Below are 25,139 nucleotides of genomic sequence, written 5' to 3'. Positions count from 1 at the left end.
CAGGCCTTGTGCTCCAGGCCCTTCCCCAGTTCCGTAGCCCTGCTCTGGACACGTTGCAGGGCCTCGATGTCCTTTTTGCAGTGAGGGGCCCTAAAGTGAGCCCAGTACTCGGGGTGCAGCAACACCAGAGCAAGCGCGGGCCTGCTGCTGATTCCTTGAGTGCTAGGCTGGCGATGAGGAGACATTTCTCCTCAGAAATAGCCAGGCATTGGGATGGGTTGCCTGGGGAGGTGGTGGCATCACCATCCCTGGGGGTGTTCAAGAGAAGGCTGGATGTGGTGCTTGGGGACACGGTTTAGTGGTGACATTGGTGTGAGGGGGGATCTGGAGGCCACCAGAAGCAAAGCAGGGACATTGTTGCGTTATTTGTTGTTTATTATTTGCGAACCCTGGCAGGACACAACGCTCCCGGCACCCCGCAGGCTGCCTGTGGGGGTCTGGCGGCGGCAGGGCGGGGCGGGGCGGGCACGGCCGCCATTACGGCCCGGCTCCCCCTGCCGGCCGCCCGCCGCCATGGCAACCGGGGCGGGGCGGGGCGCGCGGGGCGGGCGGGGCGGCGGGCGCGTGATTGGGCGGCGGCGGGGCGCTGACGGCTTCCGGCGTGCGCGGCGGGGGCGGCGGGCGGCGGGCGGCGGCGGCGGGAGGGGGGGGTCCCGGTGGTGTCCCGGTGCCGGGTAGCGGCCGTTGGGCGGCGGTTGGGCGGCGGTTGGGCCGTTGGGCGGCGCGGCAGCAGGGATGGACACGCTGGGCAGGAAGGTGGTGGTGTGCGACAACGGCACCGGGGTGAGTGGCGGCGGCGGCGCCGGTACCGGGAGAGCGGCTGGAGGTCGGGTGGGACGGGAAGGAGGAGGAGGAAGGGAGGGAGGAAGGAAGGAGAAGGGCGCCGGCCCGCCCGGCTTGCAGCGGGCCCTGTGGGGCTGGGGAGGCCGGGCGCGGGGCCTGGCCTCGGGAGGGGACGCGGTGGGAATGAATGGGCCGCGGGGGCTGCGGGGCCGCCCGCTGGGAGCCGGTAACCGGGAGGGCCCCGGGAGGGTTGCGGGGTGCCCAGCACCTCCCCGGGAGGCGGCAGGAAGCCGGCCTTTTGTCAGGCTGCGGGGCGCCTGGGCAGGAAGTGCGGGAGGTACCATTTGCGAGGCAGGCGATAAGGTGCTGGGCGTGGAGATCCCCCTCGGGAGCTTTGTTCGGCGGGCAAGGTTCCCCCCGTTAAAGAAACGGTGCCCGTTGGGCTAACAACGCCGCCGGCACGCTGGCGGCCCCGGGATGGCCGGGTATATGCTTGGCAACCGCTTAGGATAAAGGAGAAAAAGAAACATTCAAAAGCCAGGGTGGAATAGTGGAGACAAAGGGTGATGTTGTTAAGGATTCGGCCTCCTGATTCACGCTTTGCAGTTAGCATCCGAAATGGTTGGAAAGAAGAACCACGCAGCTGACAGGGTTTGACAGCTCCCCTGCCTTCTCATGTTTCCCCTTCTAGGAAAAATTATCCTTAACGGGGCTGAGGTCTAGGGCCTCTGGGTACTTCTTACAATATCAGTTAGAAAAAGGAAAGAAAAATAAGACACTTCCTTTTTACAAATGAACGTGGAAGCTGGTGGATTTTTTTTCTGTGTGATATGGATATTTCTATTTTTTTTTAGATGTTTTAATGTGTTTCTTGTCAGGCTTGATTCTGAGAGGCCCATACTCAAATAAAATTTTAGGACTTCATCCCTTAGGATTGCCCTCTAAATAGCAGTAAATCACCAAACTGTAAAATGTTTCAGGTATAGCTAGTGACAACAGCCCTGCACTGTAGCTAGTCCCAGGAAGGCATGAGCCAAGGGTAGAAACAATTATTTTTACATTGTTTCCCAAGGTAAGTTTGGAACACAGGCTTTGTACAGTGTAACAGCTCTGCATCAGTTTATAAATCAAGAGGCAGACGATGCATTTTTCCCCCTCTGAACTGAAGCAGATGGATATAAATAACTACAACAGTGTAAGATACCTTTGTGCTGCTGCGAGGGTGCCAAAGAGGAGGGGCCTGTGTCATTTCAGCTTCTGTTGCTTTGGGTTGTGTTTTGCCTCCAAGCAGAACCGCACACATGTGGACATAGCCTGGTCCCAGAGATAGCTGTGTGCAAGAACAAAGTATCAGAGTATAATTATTGTTAAATAAGTCAAGTAGAAATATTTAGGTCAAATTGGGAGAATTAAACTAGAAGAAAATTCTGTTCTTCAGATCAGTAAATCTTGGAAACCTCAGCTGTATTGAGAAAATGAAGTTTGTCCTATATTGTCAAAATGCTTCTTATAATAACTATTTTTCTCTGTGACAAAGAAGAGCTGCTTTATATCAAAAGGATTTCTGATACACTGAGATAAGCCATGATTAAAATTAAGTGCCAAAAATATTACATTAAAATTACACCTGAGTGAGTTTTCTATTCTCTATTTTTACCATAGACCTGTCTTTGAAAAATTCTCGTTATGCTGAAATATGACTTTAAATGTATCTCGCTGCTTTGAGGAAGAGGTGACTAGAAGGAAGTTCTTGCAACACGTGTAGGAGAGAGGCTGGCAATGGCATCTTAAGTACCAAAGCACTAGAAGTGGGCGTTCTTTTTGTTACAGGACAAGCGATAAGGCCTGTCAACTTTTCCTGATAGTATTTAGGGGTTTTGCTTGAGAGTTGCATCAATAGAAAGAGTCAAGCACAGATATCTAATGAGAATATCAATATTCATTTTAGAGCTTGTCACGTGACGTGTCTGTGAGCTTCCTCATTCTTTCAGTTCGAAAGAATACTTATACGTACAAGTTCTTACTGTTTGATGACTCAGTAGGAAGTGAAAGAGTCAGTATAAACCACAGTGCAATGGAGAAGAAACTATATATGGTAAAATCTTTTACATACGTGGTCTTGCAGACAGGCAAACGAAGCAGCTATTCTTAAAACATTTTGAATGTATAGCAAACACTTGCAAAAAATGAATGATGTTGAACTCTTGGCTTCCTTGCAGCAATGCATAAATTCATTGAGTGGTGATGTTATTGTTAGAGCCGTGGTGTACGCTAAGCATTGTCCTGAAATTATTTGATAATTGTCACAAGGGGTGTGCAGATAATGGGTGGCAGAGGAATAAGTGCACGTTTCTTAAATTTCAATGAAGGGGTTCAAACTGAGGGTAGAAAGAGCAGTGAGCGTTTAATGTCTGGCACCAGAAAAGAGAAGGTGATTATATTCCAGACAATTTTATAATGTTTAATTAAGTATTTTGGAGGATCATTTGTAAGGGAGAGATAAATGTCTTATGTTTCTTACTCTCCTTCAAAAATCCAAAACAGTCCAGGATCTATGATATGGATACAGTTTTGTTTCTAAGATGCTTTTACCTGTCAGTTATCTCTCAGTACTTTTGTCAAGCCTGGTTCCTCAGCCATAGCATCTAACGCTACGTCATCATCAACCTCCTGAACCAGCTGAATATCCAGTGTCGTGACAGGCAGGATACTACACTGAGAATGCTCTCATTGATGGGGATGCTGACGTACAAGGCTGCCTTGTTCTCATCTTCACTAAATATTCATGGAGCCTGGGGAGGGGGGCAAAAATTGAAGGGAAGGAAGAGAGAAAAAATTTTGCCCCTTTGATTTGGTAAACACTATACAGAGCTTACCAGACTTGGTAAAAATGTCATTTAAAGACTCTCAGTTCCAACCTGAAAGAGGTAGGGAGGACTTAGTAGAAGTCTAAGTCTTAGTCTTGCTCATCTTGTGTTGCATAGACTAAATCTGGTTGTAGGATTTGTTAATTGCTGATATCCTACTATTATGCAGCATCCCGGGAAGGTGTGTCAAGGCCTAGAGGACTTGGCATAGAACAGGGCTGGAAGTTAAAAATGCTCTTTGGATAGTAGGAATTTAGAACAGTGCTTCTGCAGGTCAGTGTTTTCTAGCTCACTGTAGTTGGATGTGGTTACCAGAGGTACTTTTAAGGTTAATCAACTTGCACTTACTTTGGTTGTGCATCACAACTGCTGCATAAACCTCAGGGTTTATTTGCCTGGCCAGCAGGAGCTGCAGGTGGGTGTCTTGAAGCTCCTTGAGGGGTGCTCTGATGGCTGGAGTTGTAAAGCTTCATTTAGGTGGTGCTGGTTCTGTTCCTTCTGTTCACCAGCACGGTTGCTGATGACTGGTAGGGAAGTTACTTCATTCTGGGGGAGGGGAAAAAAGAGGAAAACCAGATAACAGCTGCATGGGTGTGAAGGTTTAGGTGTTTATGGCTATACTCAGAATAATCTGTGAAACCCTAAGCTAGAAGATGGGATTATAAGGGCTGTTTTGTAGAACTTCATTCACGTTTGGCCAGGTTCTGCTGTACAACCAAGTTCTAGTCTGTAACAAGCACCTTGTAGTAGCGACTAAACCTTGTAGTAGCAACTAAAATTGCATGACTGAAAGCAGTAAGTCTGAAAGGGAGGGGTGTGTGTGATTCCTTATTTATTTATTTATTTATTTATAAGAATCTGTACACCTTTATTTGCACTCAGCTCAGTCCTTCAAAATGTCTCAAATGTTTCCTGTGGTGTAAAACTTCTGGTAAAGACTTGTGGCGTGTTCAGGTAGCGTGATCCAAAAATGCTTGTGGCTACTCTTTGCTTTCCCATAGCAGCGCTGCATTCCTGAATACACAGATAAGATCTGTGTAACTCCTAGGTACTTTGGGCCTGAACGCAAGGCAGGGAGTCGATAAGTACTTGCCTCTTTGCAGAACATGGATTGAAGTCGACTGAGTGAAATGAGTTTTATACACAGTGTCTTTCTTTAGGTACTTAAAACAGTTCTGCCAATGGAGAGAACAATTTCTGAGCTGTGAAAAATGAGGGGCACGAAAGCAAAGTATTCCCTCCCCACCTTAGTAGCCCAAGTTTTACTACAATGTTTCTTGGCTCTTTCCAGAACTGGCTTGATAAATGTCTTTCCGAAATGGGTGCCCTTTGTCCTTCAGTAAGACAAATAATTCAGAGCAACAACAGAAAGTGACTTCCCGTGTTAGAGTTACCCATAATGACAGAGTTTCCCTTGGCTGTAAGGAGCTGTACTCTTGAGCTCTACCCAAGGAGGCTGTGAATTTTCTGTCCTTGGAGGCTTCCAACACCCAGCTGGAACACAACACAAAGCCCTGAGCAGCGTGGTCTGAGTTCAGCACTGCTTGGGTTTAGCCCAGGGCTGGACCAGAGAGCTCCCAAGGTTCCTTCCACCCTGTGATGCTCTCTTACACCTAGATGGTTTGGTAATTTTGTAGGTGAAAATGCTTAATGTTTGGCTTGGAACCACGGGATTTTGTTCTGTCGTGTTGTTACAGCACAGTAAATAAAACGTGCACCAGAAACAGAGAAGCCAGCTCCATGTGAACTGCAGTAGGCATCAGAGCAGGATGGCTGAGGAGCATAACTTGCTGATCACAGTTAGCTGAACTTGTAACTTCTTGTTGGGGCAATCCTAACTTCTTGTTTTACAACTGAGCTTCCCCTAGGGACTGTGTACAGTCACTATACATTTTTTTATGCTCAATTAATCCTTAATGTTTTCTTAGCATATGCACGGTGTATCTTTGGACCTAGCAGTGTGAAACTTCTTACTGTGTATATTAAAGGAGCAAGCACGTTCTCAGGGTATCCTGGTCAGTACGAGCTACCATCAGCTGAGACTTTGCCTCTGGCCTGTACATTTTAGAAGTGTTAACTGCAAACTGTTTTTTTTTTTTCCCTTAAAATGTATCCTGAAAGTTTTGAAACTCTTGAGAAAACTCTGACTTGCACGAAGCATCTCTGCTGGTTCCCAGATGAACCCTTTTTATTGCAGCGTAACACCTGAGTTCACAAGGTTTTGTGTTTTCTAATGTGTAATTTGTTACGCTGATCTTTGTGCTAATTGGAAAGGCAAGTTAATTGGGTCTCACTGGGTGCTGTTATAAGGTGCTCCATCACAGAATGGTAGGTTTCAGTTTGCTGGAGAGTTTGCTATAGTGTGGCAGGAAATCCAGATTTGAACAGTAGACTCTGTTATACCTCTCAGTGTACTTAGTCATTTTAGTAATGTTTCCAACAATCTTTAGAAAACAAGCTTTAGAAAACATTTTGGAAGATACTTTAATTCTCTATTAAACATTTCAGATGTGGAGATCTGTAGAAGTGATGTGAAAACATAAATCCTGTATGGGCACATGCTCTTAAACCTGAGACTTTATTTTTTTTGCCCCCAGACAGGTTTCTGTTAATAAAGTAATGCGTGCTCTAATAAAATTGTTTTTCTTTTCAGTTTGTGAAATGTGGCTATGCAGGCTCAAATTTTCCAGAGCACATTTTTCCAGCTTTGGTTGGAAGACCTATTATAAGATCAACGGCTAAAGTGGGAAACATTGAAATCAAGGTAATTATTTTTATTGTTATTTGTTTAACAGATAAGTTAACGGGTGCCCTACATATTACTCACATAATGTTTGAAAATGGTTGTTCCTGTATTCTCATTTGTGCTGTTTCAGTATCTCTTGATTAATTTCTATGTTGGGTTTTAGCCTGTCACGTATTAGGAAGTAATCAAGAGGATAGTGTGAAGTTCTGCAGAGGCCTTCAGCTAGTACAGCTGAGGAGGCAGCAGGTAGGGCTCAGGTAGTTCTGGGCCAAAAGGGACTTCAGATGCCAATATCTAAATGATTACAAGATTAGAAGGCAGAAATCCCCCAGGCTGGGTGGGGTCTTTGAGAAACCTGGGCTAGTGGAAGGTGTCTCTGCCCATGGGGCGGAGAAGGGGGGTTGGAACTTGGGTGATCTTGAAGTTTCCTTCTCACCCAAACCATTTTAGGATTCTATGGTATCAGACAGAAGTGGTTAAGTGGTTGGTACTTGTCACCGAGATGTACTGTAAGATTATGAACGAACTGATGAAGCGTCCAGGTCTTTCTGTACACTTTGCTTTCTGCTGTGATCATCTGTGATCTTGTATGAGGTGCTTAACCTCGGCTGTGTTTGCATTTCATTGTTTCTATTGCTTTTGTTTTCTTTTTGTTGCTGACAGAAGTAATGTACCACCAGTTAGAGACAGAGGCTGTGTTCAGGCTACTACTTTGGTGGAGAACCAGTGCTCCGAAATCCTCCTCTTATGTTTGAGGAGCCATTATTTCTCGCTTTTCTTTTGTAATTACAGAGAAACGCTTCAAATGTTAGTAATTGCTTCTGCAATACAGACTTCAGGAAACATCTTGGCCCTGCTGTGCCTACACCCTCTTTTCTTGCTTCTAGCCACACATTCTCACCTTGTGCTGGCCATAATGCTTGTGCAGTCATGTGGTGAGCTGCTTTAGAGACCTGACGCAGCTGAAAAAGAGTAATTTCTTTGTCAGGTAAAGTTTTGACTGCCTCCTAAGACAATTGTGAAAGCTCTAGTTTGATGGCAAAGCAGAAGAAGCAGAAACTTGAGGGAGAAGCGGAAGAGGATGCAGAACTGTAGAAACCCCCATTTAAACCAGTGAAGATCCAGTAGAACCACACATGCACAAGCTTTCATTTTTGCTTTCCATGTTGCTTCTGAGGAACGGCTTAGTAAAGGGGGGAAAAATTTCTGTCCAGCCTTGTTTCCGTATTTTCAGACCCCTGTGGTTGACGAGGAGAAATTAGTTATCTGATTGCTGCTGCTACCTAGAAGCAGCAGAAAGCAGTACTGGTACTTCAAGAGAATGAAAGATGTCAAACCTTCCCAAACTGCTTTTATATATGGATCTATATATAGAAATTAACAAGTCTTAAGTCCAAAAAAAATTCTCTGTTACAAAATCATATCAATGAAGTCATGTCTTCTTTCTAGCTGATCTGATAGAGCCTGTCCTGCCAGTTTTGGCATCCTGATTATCGGATAGCTTAGATCAATATCATTACAGATGTCATCGTTGAATTAGAAAAATAGGTGGTAAAAGTGGGTAATTGTTATGAGACAGCTGCAAAAGAACCAATAAACCACAATTTTTCATATGTTGTCTCTTTTCTACTTCAGCGTGGATCACACAGGTGTATTTTAGAGAGCGTAAAGTGTGTCTTCTTTCTTCCTAGCTGTTTTATCCCATCTCTCTATAATAGCTTGTCACTCTTTCTTAAGAAAATTTTGTATCAAGAGGAGAAATCCATGCTGCAGGTACTTTGGATATGCCAGTAGGATGACTCGTTAGGTGTGTGTACCACTTTCCTTTGTGAGATTCTGCAGATTTCTTAAAATGTATTTTAGCAGATGAGTTTTATGCCAAAACTTAAATCTAGCCATTCACTTCAAGATCTTATGGTGTAAGTTTAAAGCTGAGTAAGGGAAACTGTCAAGAAGATTAGCTGCTTAACGTGTGAAACGTATTCAGAAAAGCTGTCATTCCTGTGAAATTCAGAAATGCTGTGAAAAGTCTGGAAGCTGATCAGAGCAGTGGTTATTGTCCATCTAGTGAGTTGCCAATTTCACGTTGCTTTGTCCATCTTCTCCTTCCGGATTCTCATTTCACATCAAGGTGAATTTTTTTGAGGGTGAGTAGCAGCCAGGACCACTTATAGGAATGCATTGTAGGACTGACAGCTTTCTTGATGCCAAGGAGTTGACCAGACTGGGATGCTGATATTTAGGTATTTTCATCTTCATTAGTTCCTGTGTGGTTTTTTTTTGGCTCATTATGTGGCCATAGAAGCAGTTAAGCACAATGGAAGAGAGAGTCATGAGCTGGTTAGAAAGAGCATGGTCACAGCCTCCTTATGCATCTGCTGCTGTCTTTGAAGTGACTGTAGAGCTACAGCCTCAGTAGCAGGGATATATCCTTTTCTCCTACCCTCAGTTCAGGGCATAAACACAAAAGGTCAGTTATTACAGGGATTATTTTGCTGAAAATTGCAACGTCTAAACTTAAAAAACCAGAAGCATAGATACTGCTCTCTAGTTTTAACTGATTTAGTGATCTTTGAAGCAGGTATTGGGAGTTAATAACCTTAGGAAGGCAGCACTGTCATGTAGCTTTGACCACTTAAGACAGGGTTTTAGGGCAGATCAGACGTAGGGGACCTGTTGAGCCATAGTCCAGGTGTGCAGTTCTGCTTAGTTTTTGCCAAAGACAGCCTGGAGATGCTCTTTCTTTCTCCAGGTTTGAAGTGAGGCCGTGCTCTGAGCAGCCTGTTTGGTGCTGCCTGTGTAAAGGGAGCTGCCAGAAACTCTAAGCACTTTTCCTCTGACACAATTTGCAAAATAACTAGGTTTACCTTAATGGTGCTGGTAGTTATCGTATGGCTTCTGACATGTCAGGTGACTTGATGTAAATTTAATTGAAGGAGGAAAAATCTCATTAGTCATGAAAATGGCCTTAGTATAATTTTGGACAATGTTTGTACACATATGCTTTAAATATTTAGAGCGCTTCTCAGTGGCTTTAATTTTCCTATCTTCCTGCCTCCATTGCTTGCTGTAGGGAAGAGCTTTCAAAGCCTGCTCTTACTGCACTTTGTGATTGCTTATTTCAGTTCTGAAAGTAGCTACCATCATTTAAATATCTCTTGATTTTATTTCCCCTGGATATTGGTTCCATAATACCTGAACATATTAGTCTGCTTATAGGTGAATTTTTTGTTACTGTTTTCAGTTCTTGGGTATTTAAAGAAGAATATTTAAAGCAATCTAAATTTAGCATTTGCCAGAGCTAGTTATGGTCGGATGCTTTGTGCAGTCTTGTACAGTTCAGATAAACATTTTGTCCAGGGTAAAATTCCAGTGTTACAGAATATTTATGCAGTGTCCTATTTATGAGAAAAATGCAGATCTTACTTGCAGCATGAGATGCATAAACACAACATGCCAGTGACTTGTAGCAATAGCTTTCTTTAAAGAGACGTTTTAATCCAAGATCCCGAGAATGTTAGCTTGGCCATAACTACACTAACTCAGATAATTTCCAGCTGTACGTGCATTTTTTCAGCTTATTTCTGCTGTATACTTAAAATAATTTGAGAATTTCATTTAGGCCTTTTCTGACTTTCTTACTTCTACCTTCTTTCTTCACCTTTCTTGACCCGTTGAAGTAGAATAACAAAAAGATGGTAAGTGAGGTGCCCCTGTGCTGCTTGTTTACCATTTTTGCTTGATGGGACCTAGTACCTCTTATGCTATTTTTGATGTTACTCATTGTTTTGTCTTGCTCTACATCTTACGTTGGAATACATACTTATTTTGGACGTTGTTCATTGCTTTGGTTTACTAGCAACTAATTAATGAGAATATTTTATGTGTTGCTTCTAAATGTTACCTGTAGTTTTGCAAGGTATGAGAATAACACTTTATGGTAAATGTGAGCTCAGTACCTCTAACAGTAGAAATTGCTTTATTTAACATTACAAACAAAGGGCTTGAGAAAAGCCTCAGGTATCAGTTAGACAGATATTATTGAGCACCAAAGTGGTGGAAACACTAAACGTTATGACACTGGTTTCTCTCTGCAACTACAGCTGTATTGTCCTTCTTGATCCTACTAAGTGTGCATGTTGTTTGTTAGCGTGCTCTTGTTCTGCCCTTTAGCTTCGTTTTAACGAGACATGAAAGTTTTGTGTGACTTTGACTGCATATTTGAGTAGTGTCTTTTCCCAGACTACGTCCTGTTCAGGAACATTAAGTCTCAAAGAGCAGTGCACAAAAAAAGGCTTCCGATTCTTCCAACTGGTGGGGTTTCTGTTGCCTTAATTCTCAGGAGTAATGTGGTACCTGGTGGAGTTTTCATAGCATGTTTTCACTGAAGTACATTTGATTTAAATATTAAAGCCTTGACTTCTGTCTTCTGTATAGTCAAGACAACTGAGTGTGATCTGCTGTGCAAGGGAAAACAAATAAAATGCCTTGTCAGGGAGAAGAGGTGGAAGAAGAATGGTTTGTTTTGAATTATTTTCAATGAACTTCCTTTCTAATGGTCACCAGTAGCTGCTTAAGTTGCTTCTAAAAAAGGCACTGGATTTTTTCATTGTGCATCTTGGCGTTGAACAGTAGACTGAATAACCTTTGCTTCAGAGGTCTCGGTGCCACGGTAACTGCAAACTGTGGTGGCATTTTTTTTGCAATGAAAAGAGTATGGGAGCAGTGCTCTAGAAGTATGTTCGTAGAGGCTAGCTATGAGCTATTCAGTTAAGGCTTCTTTAGGGAAGTGTGGGATATGACAGGGAACAATGATAGTGTTATATTGGATGTACTTTGTCTGGGAAATACGTGGGAAAGGAGAAGATACATTGCTACTAATCTGAATGTGTAATGTTTGCATAACTAACTTTAATAAACAGGTTGCTTAATTAGTGTGAGATGACTGTACAAACTATGCATTGGTTGGTTGCATTTGTGTAAGAATGCATTACTGGGGTTTTTGGCTTGGGACTTCTGGCATGGAACAGTCTGGGGTGTATTTTATATTCAGATGCCTCTCTTCTTCACACCCTACTGGCATAGGCAATATGTAAACCATTGTTTCTTTCAATGTATAGCGTGGAACTTCTAATCTCTTTTTTGCTTTTGCTACTGCTCTGTATGCTTACGTACCACTCATTATTCCTTTTTTGGTATTATGCACAGAAATTTGCAGCATGCATGGAAAAATACTCTGCCGATCCCACCTACTACTTTTTTGTGCCATTGTGTATCTTGGCCTTTTGAAATGGGAACTTGATAAAAGAATTTTGGAGTTGTCAGTGGAGAAACCTTTATGTTTATAAAGGTCTTTGTAGTATCTCGCTTTAGCAGGCTTCATTCGTGTGTTTAAGATTGATTGGAGAGTGGAATTAACAAAGTTTATTTTGGAAAAGGTTTGGGATGGGTAACAGCCAAATTGAAATACTACATGAAATATATTCTACTTCTCTCCTAAGCACCTGAAAGTGATTCTAAAATGCAGGCAGTGTTTAAGAACATAGTTGGACACAGGCTGGAGCAGCTCACTGTTACTTTTTTGAGGATGTTGCTGTTTAGAAAACTTTGCAAACACTGACATGTCTCTTTATTAAAACTTTGCAGGATCTCATGGTTGGTGATGAAGCAAGTGAATTACGCTCAATGCTGGAAGTTAATTATCCAATGGAGAACGGCATAGTTCGGAACTGGGATGATATGAAGCACCTCTGGGATTACACATTTGGACCAGAAAAACTTAATATTGACACAAAAAATTGTAAAATACTACTTACAGAACCTCCCATGAACCCAACTAAAAATAGAGAGAAGATTGTGGAGGTATGTCTGTCTAGTAGAAACTAATATGTGCTGTCATAGAAGTATGGATAAAAGATTTTAATCTTACAATACCCAGTAACTGTTTGAGGCAAAGCAGTTCTTTTGTTTTTTATCCAAAACTTTGGTCTTGGTCATAAAGGCTACTGTGGTCAAATTCAAACAGTCCTACCTCATCCAAAAATTATAACCGAGCTTCTTGTCTCAAGCCATATCACCAACAAAACACAGAGTTGGAAGTGTATGTTTGTTTTCAGGTATCTAAGATATTTTGATTACTAGGTATTGGATGAATGTTAATTACTTTAAATGACTTGGACTTCTGTAAGCCAGAAGAGATTTGATGATTGAACAAGATGATGCTTGCCAGACAGAGCAGTGTTGTTGGAAGTAGTTGAGACAAAGGTGTGATGACAACCAATTAATTAGGCTGTGATTAATAGTAGGGATTACCAATGAAAGCCTTCTGAGAAGGAAAGCTGGGTTGTTGGATCCTGGATCTCACGGTGCTGCACTGGGAAACCTCAGCTTGCTGTGAACCTAAACCTTGGCTCTAGTACCGTGTGACAAAGACTCAGTTTTGCTGAGCAGTAGTGTTTTAAGAGAGCAAAAAATCTCCTGTTTTTTGCTTTTTTTCTCAAGCATCATATGTATTTCCAATTAATGCATGAATTTGGTTTAGCAAAAATTCTATTAAAATTTTCAGTTAAAAATAACTACCTGGTGGGGCAGGAAAAATGTGTTCTAAAGGTCTGAAACCTTACCCATTTATCAGAAGTGTGAGTATGAAAGGTTGTATGTGTTTTTTTTCCCCAACTCAGTTAGTACAGTAAAAATTTATCTTTATCATTACCCACTGACCCTGCCTTTAAAATCCATTTGTTGTCACAGTTATAGCAATGCTTTCTGTAATGTGGCAGAGAGTATTTTTGCACTTTTGTTTCAATGACTCAGGAGCCAGCTAAGTAAAGCGAAGCTGGAAAAACTTATGTGGACGAATCAAACTGTACAATTTTAGTGTTTCTGAATTGAAGGTTTCCTAGCATTTAAGGACATCAGGGACCAGTTAGCTAAGTACTACATAAGCCAACATTAGCAATACGGTCTGCTGTGTCTCAGCTGTGGTGTGATGAACATAGCGGATTATTCTGGGTTGCCTCCATGCAGCAGGAATGGTTGAATTTCCTGTTCAGGCTTTTTTGCTTTTCAGCTGCCTACAAGTGTTCTTGTTTGGTTTGCTGTTAAACGCAGTGGTCTGGGTTTTAGTTATTCTGGTACTGAGTAATTTTATACCATAAATTGAGAAGCCTTCTATGGGTTCTGAAGTCTGATGAAACATTTGTATTGTCCCATTTGTTTCCTAAAACCACTCCAGAGATCACAGATACTTAACCATCATGCAGAGGATCGGGGAGAACTAGAATCCATTTACATAAATTTAAACTTGAGTTAAACAGGAGTTCGATGTTTCTATTAATGTTTTTAACTGATCACAGCATTATGACAACTAGGAATATTTATTTTTTAACTGCAACCTATTCACACTTCCTTTTGACAGTGACTCTTCCTTTTCAGGGAGGCTAGCCCAGTATGAAGCAGAGAACTGAATTAAGATTTTTCCTACAGCCTGTAGTAAATGTTAGTGCATTTTTCTGGATACATTGCAGTAGCATTTTATAAGAACAGCTTAGTCATCTGGACCCTATCAAGACGGTAGATAATTCCATATGCTGTATTTCATTCTATTTCCACTGATTCTTTTTCTCTACCCCATCCATCCCTCCATCAAACTCAGCTACGTACCAATAGCTGCAACTGTTCACAAGACCGTGTATGTTGTAAAATGCATATTTTAGAAGTGCTGTTTCTTTCACAGTATGTACAAGACGCGGATTACTCTTCAACTTAACAGGGTGTTTGCTCTTTGTCTGCTGCATTCTCATTCTGTAGTACCCTCAGGAGCACCCAGACTTCCATGGTATATTGTGTGGCTGTAGAGATGCTCTAGCATGGACACTTCTAGTCCCATTCCAGTATTTCATTTTTTTCCCTCTTTTTTTAGTTCTTCCTTTCTGGACCAAATTAGAACATCAGTAGCTAATCCAAAAGCTGCTCTCATAAGAATCTTTTCAGGAGATTGTGCTTCTCTGTATTTACATCTTCAATGTATTAACATAAATGCCCTGTGTCAGTGCATTTTTCTAGTCAACCAGAACAGATCTAGGTGTCTTGAAAGAAGAATAGCAAACCACAAAGCCCTGCGTATAGGCTATGTACAAAAGGATTTTGGGGTGACTTTCAGAGTGCAGTACACCATGTGAAGGTAGTTACTAATGAAATGTGAGTATTGAGTTTTTTATATGAAGATAATTTAAATTTCTCTTGTGTTGGTTTTTCATTTTGTAAGCACTCAGCTTGCTTGAAAGATTTATCCTTAGGAATAGTACTGTTTTTAGATGTTGAGAACTCAAACAGGATCTCTTTCCGAGTTGCTTCCTTTCAACTGTTCCTTTTCTCGTGGACATTTCTGCTTCTTGTTTCTGAAGGTATTGCGTATATGCAAAATTGCAGTGATTACAGAAGCTGCTAGCCAGCAGTGTGTTGCTGGTTCTTAGCCAATGCATCTCGATACTGTATTAAACTTCCTTTTGTATCACTCGGTTCAGCTAGGGGGGTTGTGAGAACCCAAAGCCTGGTGTTCTCATGGCAGGGTGCTCAGCAGCTCGCCCCCTCCATGTTCCTCTCTGCGTGACTTCTGTTATACGGCGTGCTCGCCGGGAATGTTCTCAGAAAGGAGGCATCAGTCTTCCTAGGGGTTCTGCTCTGTGCTCGATATAGCTATGAAATAATTAGCATGGCTTTGCGAGGATCAGGGTTTTGATATAGGCCAGCCATTTAAAATCATGCTACTCTAACAGTAAATTCTTCAAATTGTTCAGAATTCTAAAATTGTCAGGCATCAGCTTTTTACTTTAAAAATATTTAGCTGTCTTTTACTTGAACTGTGGGAGTGCTTAGGATTTAATCAGTTTCTAATCCTAGAAGTTGCGGAAGTGCTCAGAAGGCTGCAGAGGAGCAAAAATAAAACTTTGCATGTGCTGAAACGATCAGAGTTCATTGGTTTTTCCTGGTAAAGCGTTTTGAGGGGGGAAACTGCTGTGCAGCTCAATTTGTTTACTTGGCCTTCTTTTTGTTTATAAAGCCGACAAGATCCTATGAACTGCACATCCTTTAATCCTAGGCTGTTTCTTCACTGAAACTTGTACAGTGTTTAGGGGAGCCTAACCTATAAGACAGGCAATTACCTTTTATGTTTTAATGAGTTGCTGTGCAAACCTGCATAGTTCTGCACGTAGAAACTGAGTAGTTCTAACTGTCCTTTTTCAGTTATAGTGGGTTTTGTACTAGAACTAATTTTAGAGGTTTGTCATCACTTGTACTTTAAAGAAAGGAAGAGGAAGACCCGGATGCAGAGAACAGTCTGTGATAGCGCTCTGATTCTAGACTGATACGAGTAGGAGTCTGTTTGGTCTTTGGCAGTCTGCAATTGTACGAAGACTGTTGACCTGGATATGAAGAAGAGAAAAATCTGAACCTCATTAGACTTAGAGCATCCATCTTTAACGAACATTTCCTTCCAAAGTCACACTTCAGTAATGAAGTAGTTGGCTGGCCTACAAGTACTGCCTCCCACTCATTAAGCACTTTAGAAAACGGCTTAGTTGCAGAAATGCAGAAATTGGAGTATGGATTTCTTGAAACTATTCACATTTGTTGCTAAAAGGATATGAAATGTTGTAGCTCCTTGATATGATTCGTCTGGTATGAATGGACAGGTAAGGTATAGAACTGAATGTGCTATTACTGCCACAAAGCAAGTAGGTTTCAAATGTTTGTATAGAATGAGTGTAATAAACTTTCTTGAAAGGTCTTTTTGACTAGGAAAAAAAGCAGAATTATAGAAAGTTTTCAAACATCCATGAAAATTTCTTTAAGAATCTTGCCTTATTTGGAGATTAATTTTTGTCTTCATCTTGCAGGTTATGTTTGAGACGTACCAGTTTTCTGGGGTGTATGTAGCCATTCAGGCTGTCCTTACTTTGTATGCTCAAGGTAGGCAAAGATAACTTAAAGAATGTTTAACTTATAATTGCATTGTTAGGCTGTAGCTCTAATGTGGTATTAATGGGTCTTGGGCTTACTTCAACACTGATGTGAGCAAGCTGAATCCTATCTTAAGGGTTTGCTTTTTGTTTTGAGGAACTACTGAAAGGTTATTTTTGTGGACAAACTGTGCAGACGTGCTTGTAAATGCAAAAACCTGGTTTATCAAAGGTATCATTGTTTCAGGGTGTAGTCACTTAGCCTTTGGCATGCTTCCAGGTTTTAATGACATGCTTTTGATTTTCTGATAAAGAAAAGTATTACTGCAAGTGAATTTCAAGCAGTCGACTAGGTGACTTTGCACTATTTTCAGTTTGGGAAAATGTTGATTCTTCGGTATATAAACAAGAATAAATGATTGTCAGTTTGAGAAGAAAATTACAGATCTACTGAATTCAACAGAAATTCTGCCGTTGGCTGCAATCCATCTATGATCTAGGATATTCAAGCAATTGAATTCTAATAACATGACTTCTCACATCTGTTTACTGGTCACTTGGTGTACTTAACCATCACATGGCAGGAAATAAACATCCGTATTCATTAATATGTCATCATAGTTTGTTTCCAAGAGCAAAAGTGATAGGATACTGGAAGGGTGGGACTGCCATACAAGTCATTAAAAGCAGTTGAACCCAAACCACTTTTGCAGACCTGGATTATAGATTTATTTGTTGTAAAGTGTGTTATTGTAGTCCCAACGGACAGCACCATTACTTTTTTTCTAGATATTTTCCTTGGTTTCGTTTTGTTTTAGGTCTGTTTAACTACCTTACAAATACGGTCTCAAAATCTGTTGTAATTGTACATGTATTTTCCTGTATAATGGTCAATTACTCCACTCTACTCTAAACTACTCTGCTCTAAATCTGAACTGAAATCTGAACTGTCATCCAAAAGAAAGCTGAAGACCTTCTAAAATAAAAATACAAAGTGGCACGCAAATAGAACACTTGCTTTTGAAAACTTAAAAGTTGTCCTTTACAGCGTCCTACATGTTTAAGTTGCATGCTCTACATGCTTCTGACATCTCAGTTTTGTGCACCTTAATATATGGTTCTTTTATGGTAAACTTTTTTTCACTGGATTTAATTTCTTGAATATGAAAGTGGATCTGGTTCTGCCTAATGCTGTTCCTGTGGGGAAAAATGTAGATGTGTGCTGTATGGTCCAGATACTCTCTACCTTATGAAGCCATTGTCTTGTTTTTGAGTACCAGCCATGATCAACAATAATAATATTAATAATAATTCTAATAGTCCTAATAATTATAATAAGATAAATTTGTGGCATGAATAGCTCTAAGTTTCTTCATATTTGAGAAATTAATATCAGGTTGCACATATACAGGTGGATCTTAGGAGAAATTTGTAACCCAACAAGCATTTAATGATCTTACGTATTCTCTTTAATTGGAGAGCAATTTAAGATGTCAAAACACTGGATAAAATGGTGAATGGTAGAGCTGTAAGTACCTAGGCAGGAGTCAAGGCAATACTTTAAAAAATGTATAGAAAGCATTGTTACTGTCAAAATCTTCTGTTTAAAACCGAGGTGAATGGAAATAACTGAATTTTAAATTGCGATTACTTTTCCCGGAATGATGACTTGGGAGAGCAGAGGTTGTTTCAAGATAGTTACAAGGTTAAGATGACAATTATAAAACTATTCTGCTCTATTTATGGAGGCACTAATAAAAGGTGTACTTTTTTTCTCCACCCATCCCTGCCTCCCCCATTCTTTTAGGTTTGTTGACTGGGGTTGTTGTGGACTCTGGAGACGGTGTGACTCATATTTGCCCAGTTTATGAAGGTTTCTCCCTCCCCCATCTCACCAGACGGTTAGATATTGCTGGGAGGGATATCACTAGGTACCTCATTAAGGTAAGCTGAAAAGAATCTTTTAAAGTTGAGGCTGATAGCTGTGGCACACTGGTGCACGTCTCCTCGATAGCAAGAAACCACTATGTGCATTCCCTGCATCACTTTTATGTTACTTACATAAAGAACTCCAGTATTCTTTGTATTGATTCACCCTATATATATTGTTTTGTCATCAAAATGATGTGATAGGATTGATATTATTCAGAGACTTCACTTACTTTTTTTTTTAGTAGCAGTCTAAGAAGGGAAGGGACTTTATTCCTTATTTGGAAAGGAAAAAAAAAGTCAAATTTGGCTTTTTTGATGTGTAAAATGAAAAAAAATTGTATTCTGTCAGTTCTACTCATCTATTTTCAGAAAGACCATTTTTTAGGTGTGGCAAATGTAGTGATTCTTACATAATTATTAAATAAGACAGTATGTTTTACAGATTATTTGCTTTAAAAAATACAAGCAATATTCTGTGTTGACAAATCCTATGCTTTGAGTGGAATAGTGTGGTGTTCTGAAGTGAAGACCTAAATGTAAGAACTATTTTGGTTATCTTTCACTTCCCTTTCTAACAATTGTACTGAAAGTTGTGAAGAAAGAAAATTTCCCACTTGCAGTGATGCTGCATCTGGGTTTTTCATTTCTGTTATTAATGGATACACTATGACAGACTTGATTTAATACTAAATTTGCTGTTACAAAAGGGAGTCAAAGTTGAAAAGATAAATTTTTGAACGTGCACGTCTGATAATGTGAACAGGACGCTTACTGCAATTCTAATCTCTTCACTCTAGCTCCTCTTACTGCGAGGGTATGCTTTCAACCATTCTGCTGATTTTGAGACTGTTCGCATGATCAAGGAAAAGCTATGTTATGTGGGATACAACATCGAACAGGAGCAGAAACTGGCATTAGAGACCACAGTACTAGTTGAGTCCTACACGGTGAGTGTTTTGAGACAACTTTTCTTGTCCTAAATTTCTTAGGTATAAAATTAGGTAGCCTTTAATATTGATTCCTTGTAAGTTTTTCTTGGTAGTAGCCCACTTCCCAGACGTGAGTCTGTAGATTCACACCTGGTTCTGGGAAAACTTCGAAAAGCTTATTCCTTATTCCCAGGATTTTCATAAAGCTTTGTACTGGTTTTCGTCCTTATAGATACTTGAAAATTGATTATTACAGCACAAAAACTTGTAGAGAAGGGGACATACTCTAACATGTCGAACTGTTTTAGCTTCATCTGTCTAGCTGTGACACATTTGAGACCAATACCTGGTAACAAGACAGGTAAACTTGCTTTTAGGGGATACTTGCTGTGATAGCACACAAGGTATCTTTGCAGGGGAGCATTACTGTTGTTGTAAGATCATCTTTTAAGTGAAGATTAGGAGCTGTATTGCAAGGCAGTTTGGTACTTCAGCATCGATGTGTCTGGTCCCCAGTCTCTAATTTTATAGGAATTGAAGAATTCATAGCTTGTTTCAGTAGTACTAAATGACATTTGCAGTGGTGACAAAAAGCAACAGTTTCCTGTTCTAAAACATGAGGTAACAATGTAGGTACTTCCTCTTGCTTTGTTCTGTATCTGAGCAGCTAAAAGTAGTCTTCTGAAATATGTTTTCTCTTCACTAGCTCCCAGATGGCAGAATTATCAAAGTTGGTGGAGAACGGTTTGAGGCACCAGAGGCTCTCTTCCAGCCTCACTTAATCAATGTAGAGGGGGTCGGTGTGGCTGAGCTGCTGTTTAACACCATCCAAGCTGCTGACATTGATACCAGGTAAGAGCAGGAGGACACTTAAACTCCTGTGTCGTGGTGCAGGGGTGACATGAGAACTGCATTCAAACGAAATGCCATCTTTTGCTTTAGATATTAATGTGCATGCTGCTGCTATATGCTGGGATTGGGGATCAGTCTGAGATGACTCTTTGAAGCTTCATGGCTTGTCTGGAAGCCTGACTATTTTGGTATGAACAAGCAAGGATTGCATTTTGGAGCTGCAATGTTTTTTTGGTTTTATTTTGCTGCTTTCCAGGACGTCTGGAAAAGCATGAGCAAGCGTGCCAAACTCAGGCAAAAGCTGGCTTTATGTTTGTGTAGTGACAGTTTTAGATTTGTATTTATTTCCATGTACAAACAGGTAGCTATTTGTGCTACAGAGTATATGATATGACACTAGAAAGACTGTTTTCTTGGTTAGGTCTGAATTCTATAAGCACATTGTGCTGTCTGGAGGGTCCACCATGTACCCCGGGCTGCCTTCGCGACTGGAGCGGGAACTTAAACAGCTCTACCTGGAACGAGTTCTGAAAGGAGATGTGGAAAAACTCTCGGTAAGTATGGAGTCACTGCTTTATTTGTGTGGGGCAGAGGTTTATCCTGAATCCCCACTAGAGGGAACCAAGTAGTCAGAAATGACTGAAGCTGCTGGTCACACTCCACACAACTTGCAGAAGCTTGGTGCATCTCAGTTCTTCACACCCCTATTGTGCATGTAAGGACGTGCCATAAAGCCACTTCCAGTCAATGCTAACAGCAAGTCATTCCTAAAATCTTGGGTTAGTTTGAATGTAAAACGTGCTGTTAAATGTTACGGCACAACTTGTAATATAAATTGAACAATGCTAATGAGTATTTGTGTTGCAGAAAGTCATAACTGGGCAAAAGTGATTTTTATTTTTTAAAAGTTTTGATTCATACTATGTAATGTGGGTGAAATGCCCACCCCCAAAAAAGAATTTAGAGATCAGAGTTGACACACCCTCAAGTGGAATACATTTTCCTTGTTCATGGGTTCCTGTGATAAGCAGACAAAAGTCAAATGTGTTTTGGAGGTAATGTTGCCTTCTATCTGCCAGCAGTGCTGTGTGCTTTTCAGAAAGGAGGTATTTACAAAAGAAATTCCTTTGAGTGGAGTTTCTGATGTTAAGCTGAACTGAACTTCCCCAGTTCTTAATACGGTATTCTAAATAGCTGCAGAAGATCTTTATAGAATGACTCAGTTGCACTCACAGCTTTGACTGTACTCATTTTTGCTCTTGAAGTTAGAGCTTGAACATCAAAGAATTGAAGATAATATTAAATAAGCTGGTCTAGATTGTATAAATTTAGAATCTGTTCCATCTGCCTTTCTAAAACTTGGTATAATTCTAAAATATTTTGTGATCTGGTAACTTCTGATAATTTTAGCCATCAAAGCTTAGCAAGTATTTCGCTCTTTTCCGTGTTCATGAAATGTAAAAATGTGGTCTTTAATTTTGTATTCTGACTTCTGGGCTTTTTGTGGATACACCGAAGGTATAATTTTGGGGAAGTGTCAATAGCTGTCTCTAATTTCCAGTGCAAAGTAGTTATTTTACTTCGGTTGCACAAGCTGAAAGCTCACAGAGTGCCCTGTGCTAGCACTTCAGGTTTTTGGTTGTGTTTTTCTCACTAAACGATTTACATTTCATTGTTCTGGTGGAAAGCACAGTTTTATTTCAAGAGGCTTTGTTTCAAGAATCCTAGTAACAGGTTTTTGTTTTTTTTTTTTTCTTCTTAGAAATTTAAGATCCGAATTGAAGATCCACCTCGTCGAAAGCACATGGTGTTTTTGGGTGGCGCGGTTCTAGCAGACATCATGAAAGACAAAGACAACTTCTGGATGACCCGACAAGAGTACCAAGAAAAGGGAGTGCGTGTTTTGGAGAAGCTTGGTGTGACTGTTCGATAAATCCCAAAGCTTGTTCCCATCACATGTCTAAAGCTTTTTTTCTTTCATTGCCAATCTCTGAACTCACTCAGCTACATGCTATGGAAAGGCCTGTCTTTGGCCTTTGACCCAAAGGTCAGGTTTTGTTCTGGTTTCTTGGGGTAGCTTTTGTTAAATATTTCTTAATGTGGCTAAATTTGACTATTAAATTTGACCACTTCCCTGCAAACAAAACAGAGCAAGAGCAGCCTGTCTACTTCATTGTTCCTTCCCAGTAGGCAATTGGGTAATTCTGGTAGGCTTTTTCTTCTGGGTTTATTGCTGTAGTACCGCTAGCTTTTGTCTCTAGTTCACAAGGGGTTGTGTGCCTTTTTTAGCATAAGAAAACCTTTAAACAGGAGCTTTTGCTATTGGGTCGTTGTGGTGGTTATCTTTGCATCTTTTTGCCTCTCTCTACATTCAGACTTTTCTTTCCTGCAGTAAGGAATTTTGATTAAACATAGTTAGAAACTAGTTTAACTAGCTGGAATGGCTTTAACACTGTTTCAATGTAATGTGGTTCCATACACACTGCTGCCTAAACTGGCTTCTGAGGTGGTTTATCAGAATCCTTAGAGGTGGTGGGGCTTTCATACTGTATTTTCGAAGTGGGCATGCACACGGTTGCCACAAACCAGGGAACACCGGATATTCTGGCAAAAGTAAATTTGTGGCCTTAGGTGTCTTTGTTTTTGTTTTTGGAGGGAGGAGACAGGTTTGAGCTGTGTTGCTTTTCTGTTAAAAGGACAGCTGGGGGTCAGGCTGACCAAAAATGCCTCTCTTTTTGTAGCTAAATTTTGGTACCATGTTATCTCAGCATAGGGAGCAAGAATGTTACGTTAGCTATTCAGTAATTGTTGAGAAACCTAGATGTGCTGAGACAGAAGCCTCTAAACTTCTGAAGAGATTTCAGAAATGCTTGTGAAAACTGTAATTATAGATATTAAGCCCCCCAAAACTAAGTTTTAAAAGTCTGATGTTTAAGTGCTTGTATGTACATCAGAAGCACTTTATTATTAAACTTTACAAGTATATTAACCTAGTGCCAAGTAGTTATTGCAAATGAATATTTCAGTGACCGGTGTTTATTGCAGCAAGTAGATGTTTATAAACAACCACTGGCAGTAGGTTATAAAGAATGACCTATATTTGTTCTAGTTAAAAATAACATTGGAATAGGAGATGCTGTCGGTTGGTAAATATCCACGATTCATTTTGACCAGTCTTGAGATCTGATACTTAACATGGGATGGGGAAGGAAGTGGAAAACCAGTGATGAAAATGCTGTTTCCAGAAAGTACATTAAAGTTGAGTTGTACTGAAAAATAGAAGTTGTCACTAGTAATTATCAGCCATCTTCTCTGAGTATAGTTGCCTGTATCTTTTCCTGCTAGCAGACCGGTAACTATCTTTGCAAATAAAATCTGCCTTACATGAAACATAGCAAAAAGCTGCTTGCATATGAATGCCAGTTAGACCTAGTTCTACTTTGCTTTTCATGGAAATATTGTATCACTTCTTACTTGGTTTTCCAAGCCTACCGTAACATTTAAGCGTAAGGAAGTTAAGATCTGTTTTTGACTTCCAAACCTTGGAATGTACAAGATGTGCTTTCGTATACTTGCCATTTGTCTACATCTTTACATTAATAATTGACCCCAGAAACATGGAAATATTAAACTCCCTTGGATTCCTAAAACTCGCTTTCTTTCTAAATCGAGCAGACAGCTTCCTTTCGGCCGAGAGAGCCAAACAGGCAGAAACCATGTCTGCATTTCTTTAATAACAAGACAGTCACTATAGTATTGCTAGTAATGACCATTTAATTATAGGTGGGTGGGGTTTTTTGCAGCTATATTTACTCTTAACTTGAACAATATGAATTTACAGGCATGCCGGTCATGCCTCAGTGCATGCACTTAAGCAGTTACTAGATTTTTGGGGACATGAATGTAAGGGGTATTCTGAATTCCTGTAGTCTTCTGAACATCTAATACACGAGATTTAAAAATGCTGTGGGCTTGCTTTAGGGCTATGGTTTCTCATGTGACTGTCTCTGGGCTTTTTGGACAGCATTGAGAATCATGGAAATAAACCAAAGAATGACTTAAAAACCTTTTTTGAATGACAATCTGCCACGTGATTTTTCAAATCTAGACCTTGACCCTGCACCCCTTTTCTAAACCGTATTCTCCCTCTTCATTGGCTTGGGTTAGGTATGTGCATGTTTGAGTAAAGGATTTGGAATTTGGCCCTTTCACAAGAGAGAACTTCACAGCACCATGAGTAATAAATGTCAGTCGATTATGCAGTATCTTGGGTTTCCATGGAAACCATGTATATATTGGAGGGGAAAAAAAAAAAAGAGAAAGCATTTTAAATTACAGCTATCATGGATTCAGAAGAATGCATATGTAATCCACATACTGAATGGGGTGTTCCAGTTGTGCTCAGTGTGGTTCTCTGCGTGTGTTTGCACACATGAGTGTATGTGTGTGTTCTCTCAGCTGACAGCTTCAATATTGCTATGAAAGCAATCTGGTTTTAATGGGTTTTTTTGAAGACCAAATAACTTGAGTTGTATTTGCAATATGCTTCAGCTCCTATAAAATTAGAATAGAAGATGCTGCATCAAATGTAAGTTTTTTGGGAACATCCTATTTTTAATGTTAAGCTGCTTCAAACCCTCCCCACACCCCACCCCAGTGTTCTAGGATGTTAACCAATGTAACACAAATGGCTTTTTTTATACAGTTCTGAACGATATGTTAACACACGACACTGGTTGAGACCATGAATGGAAATAAAACATCTATTTAAATTGACAGGTCTTTTCAATATAAAAATAAAATCAGATTTTTTTCAAAGTAGCTGCCGTTTGCTTTGTTTCCTTTGGGAAATCGCAGTTCTGTCAGTTTTTCTCTAACATAACTTTCATCACAAAACTATCATGAGCTGCTTATGCTGAGGAAATCTGACATGACAAAATAACATGTTCCCTATTGATTGCTGTCACAGAGTGAGAAAAGCGCCCTTATTCCATTCCCTAGCTAAAATTTCCCTCCCTTCACCCTAGTTTCTTTAAAATTAAAAAAAAAAAAAAAATGTCCTCAGAGA

The 25,139-nt window shown here is 40.5% G+C and overlaps 1 protein-coding gene across 3 annotated transcripts; it reads left to right on the top strand.

Moving 5' to 3' along the window:
• The first annotated feature begins 631 nt into the window (after positions 1-631).
• Positions 632-24,892, top strand: ACTR2 (actin related protein 2). Of its 3 annotated transcripts, XM_084284211.1 has the most exons (10): positions 632-783; positions 6,304-6,414; positions 10,080-10,094; positions 12,043-12,258; positions 16,296-16,368; positions 18,166-18,302; positions 19,088-19,237; positions 19,926-20,071; positions 20,493-20,625; positions 21,834-24,892. In XM_084284211.1, the coding sequence occupies exons 1-10, from the start codon at positions 736-738 to the stop codon at positions 22,002-22,004; spliced, it is 1,200 nt and encodes a 399-aa protein (XP_084140337.1). In that variant the 5' UTR covers positions 632-735; the 3' UTR covers positions 22,005-24,892. The 3 variants fall into 3 exon arrangements, with proteins under 3 accessions (XP_084140337.1, XP_084140338.1, XP_084140336.1); XM_084284212.1 differs by lacking the exon at positions 10,080-10,094; XM_084284210.1 differs by lacking the exon at positions 10,080-10,094 and having other exon boundaries at positions 6,304-6,429.
• The last annotated feature ends 247 nt before the right edge of the window (positions 24,893-25,139 follow it).

Source organism: Netta rufina (assembly GCF_964035555.1).
Source record: "Netta rufina genome assembly, chromosome: 3".
NCBI classification, from domain to species: Eukaryota; Metazoa; Chordata; class Aves; order Anseriformes; family Anatidae; genus Netta; species Netta rufina.
This window is presented reverse-complemented; position numbering and strand designations above follow the sequence as displayed.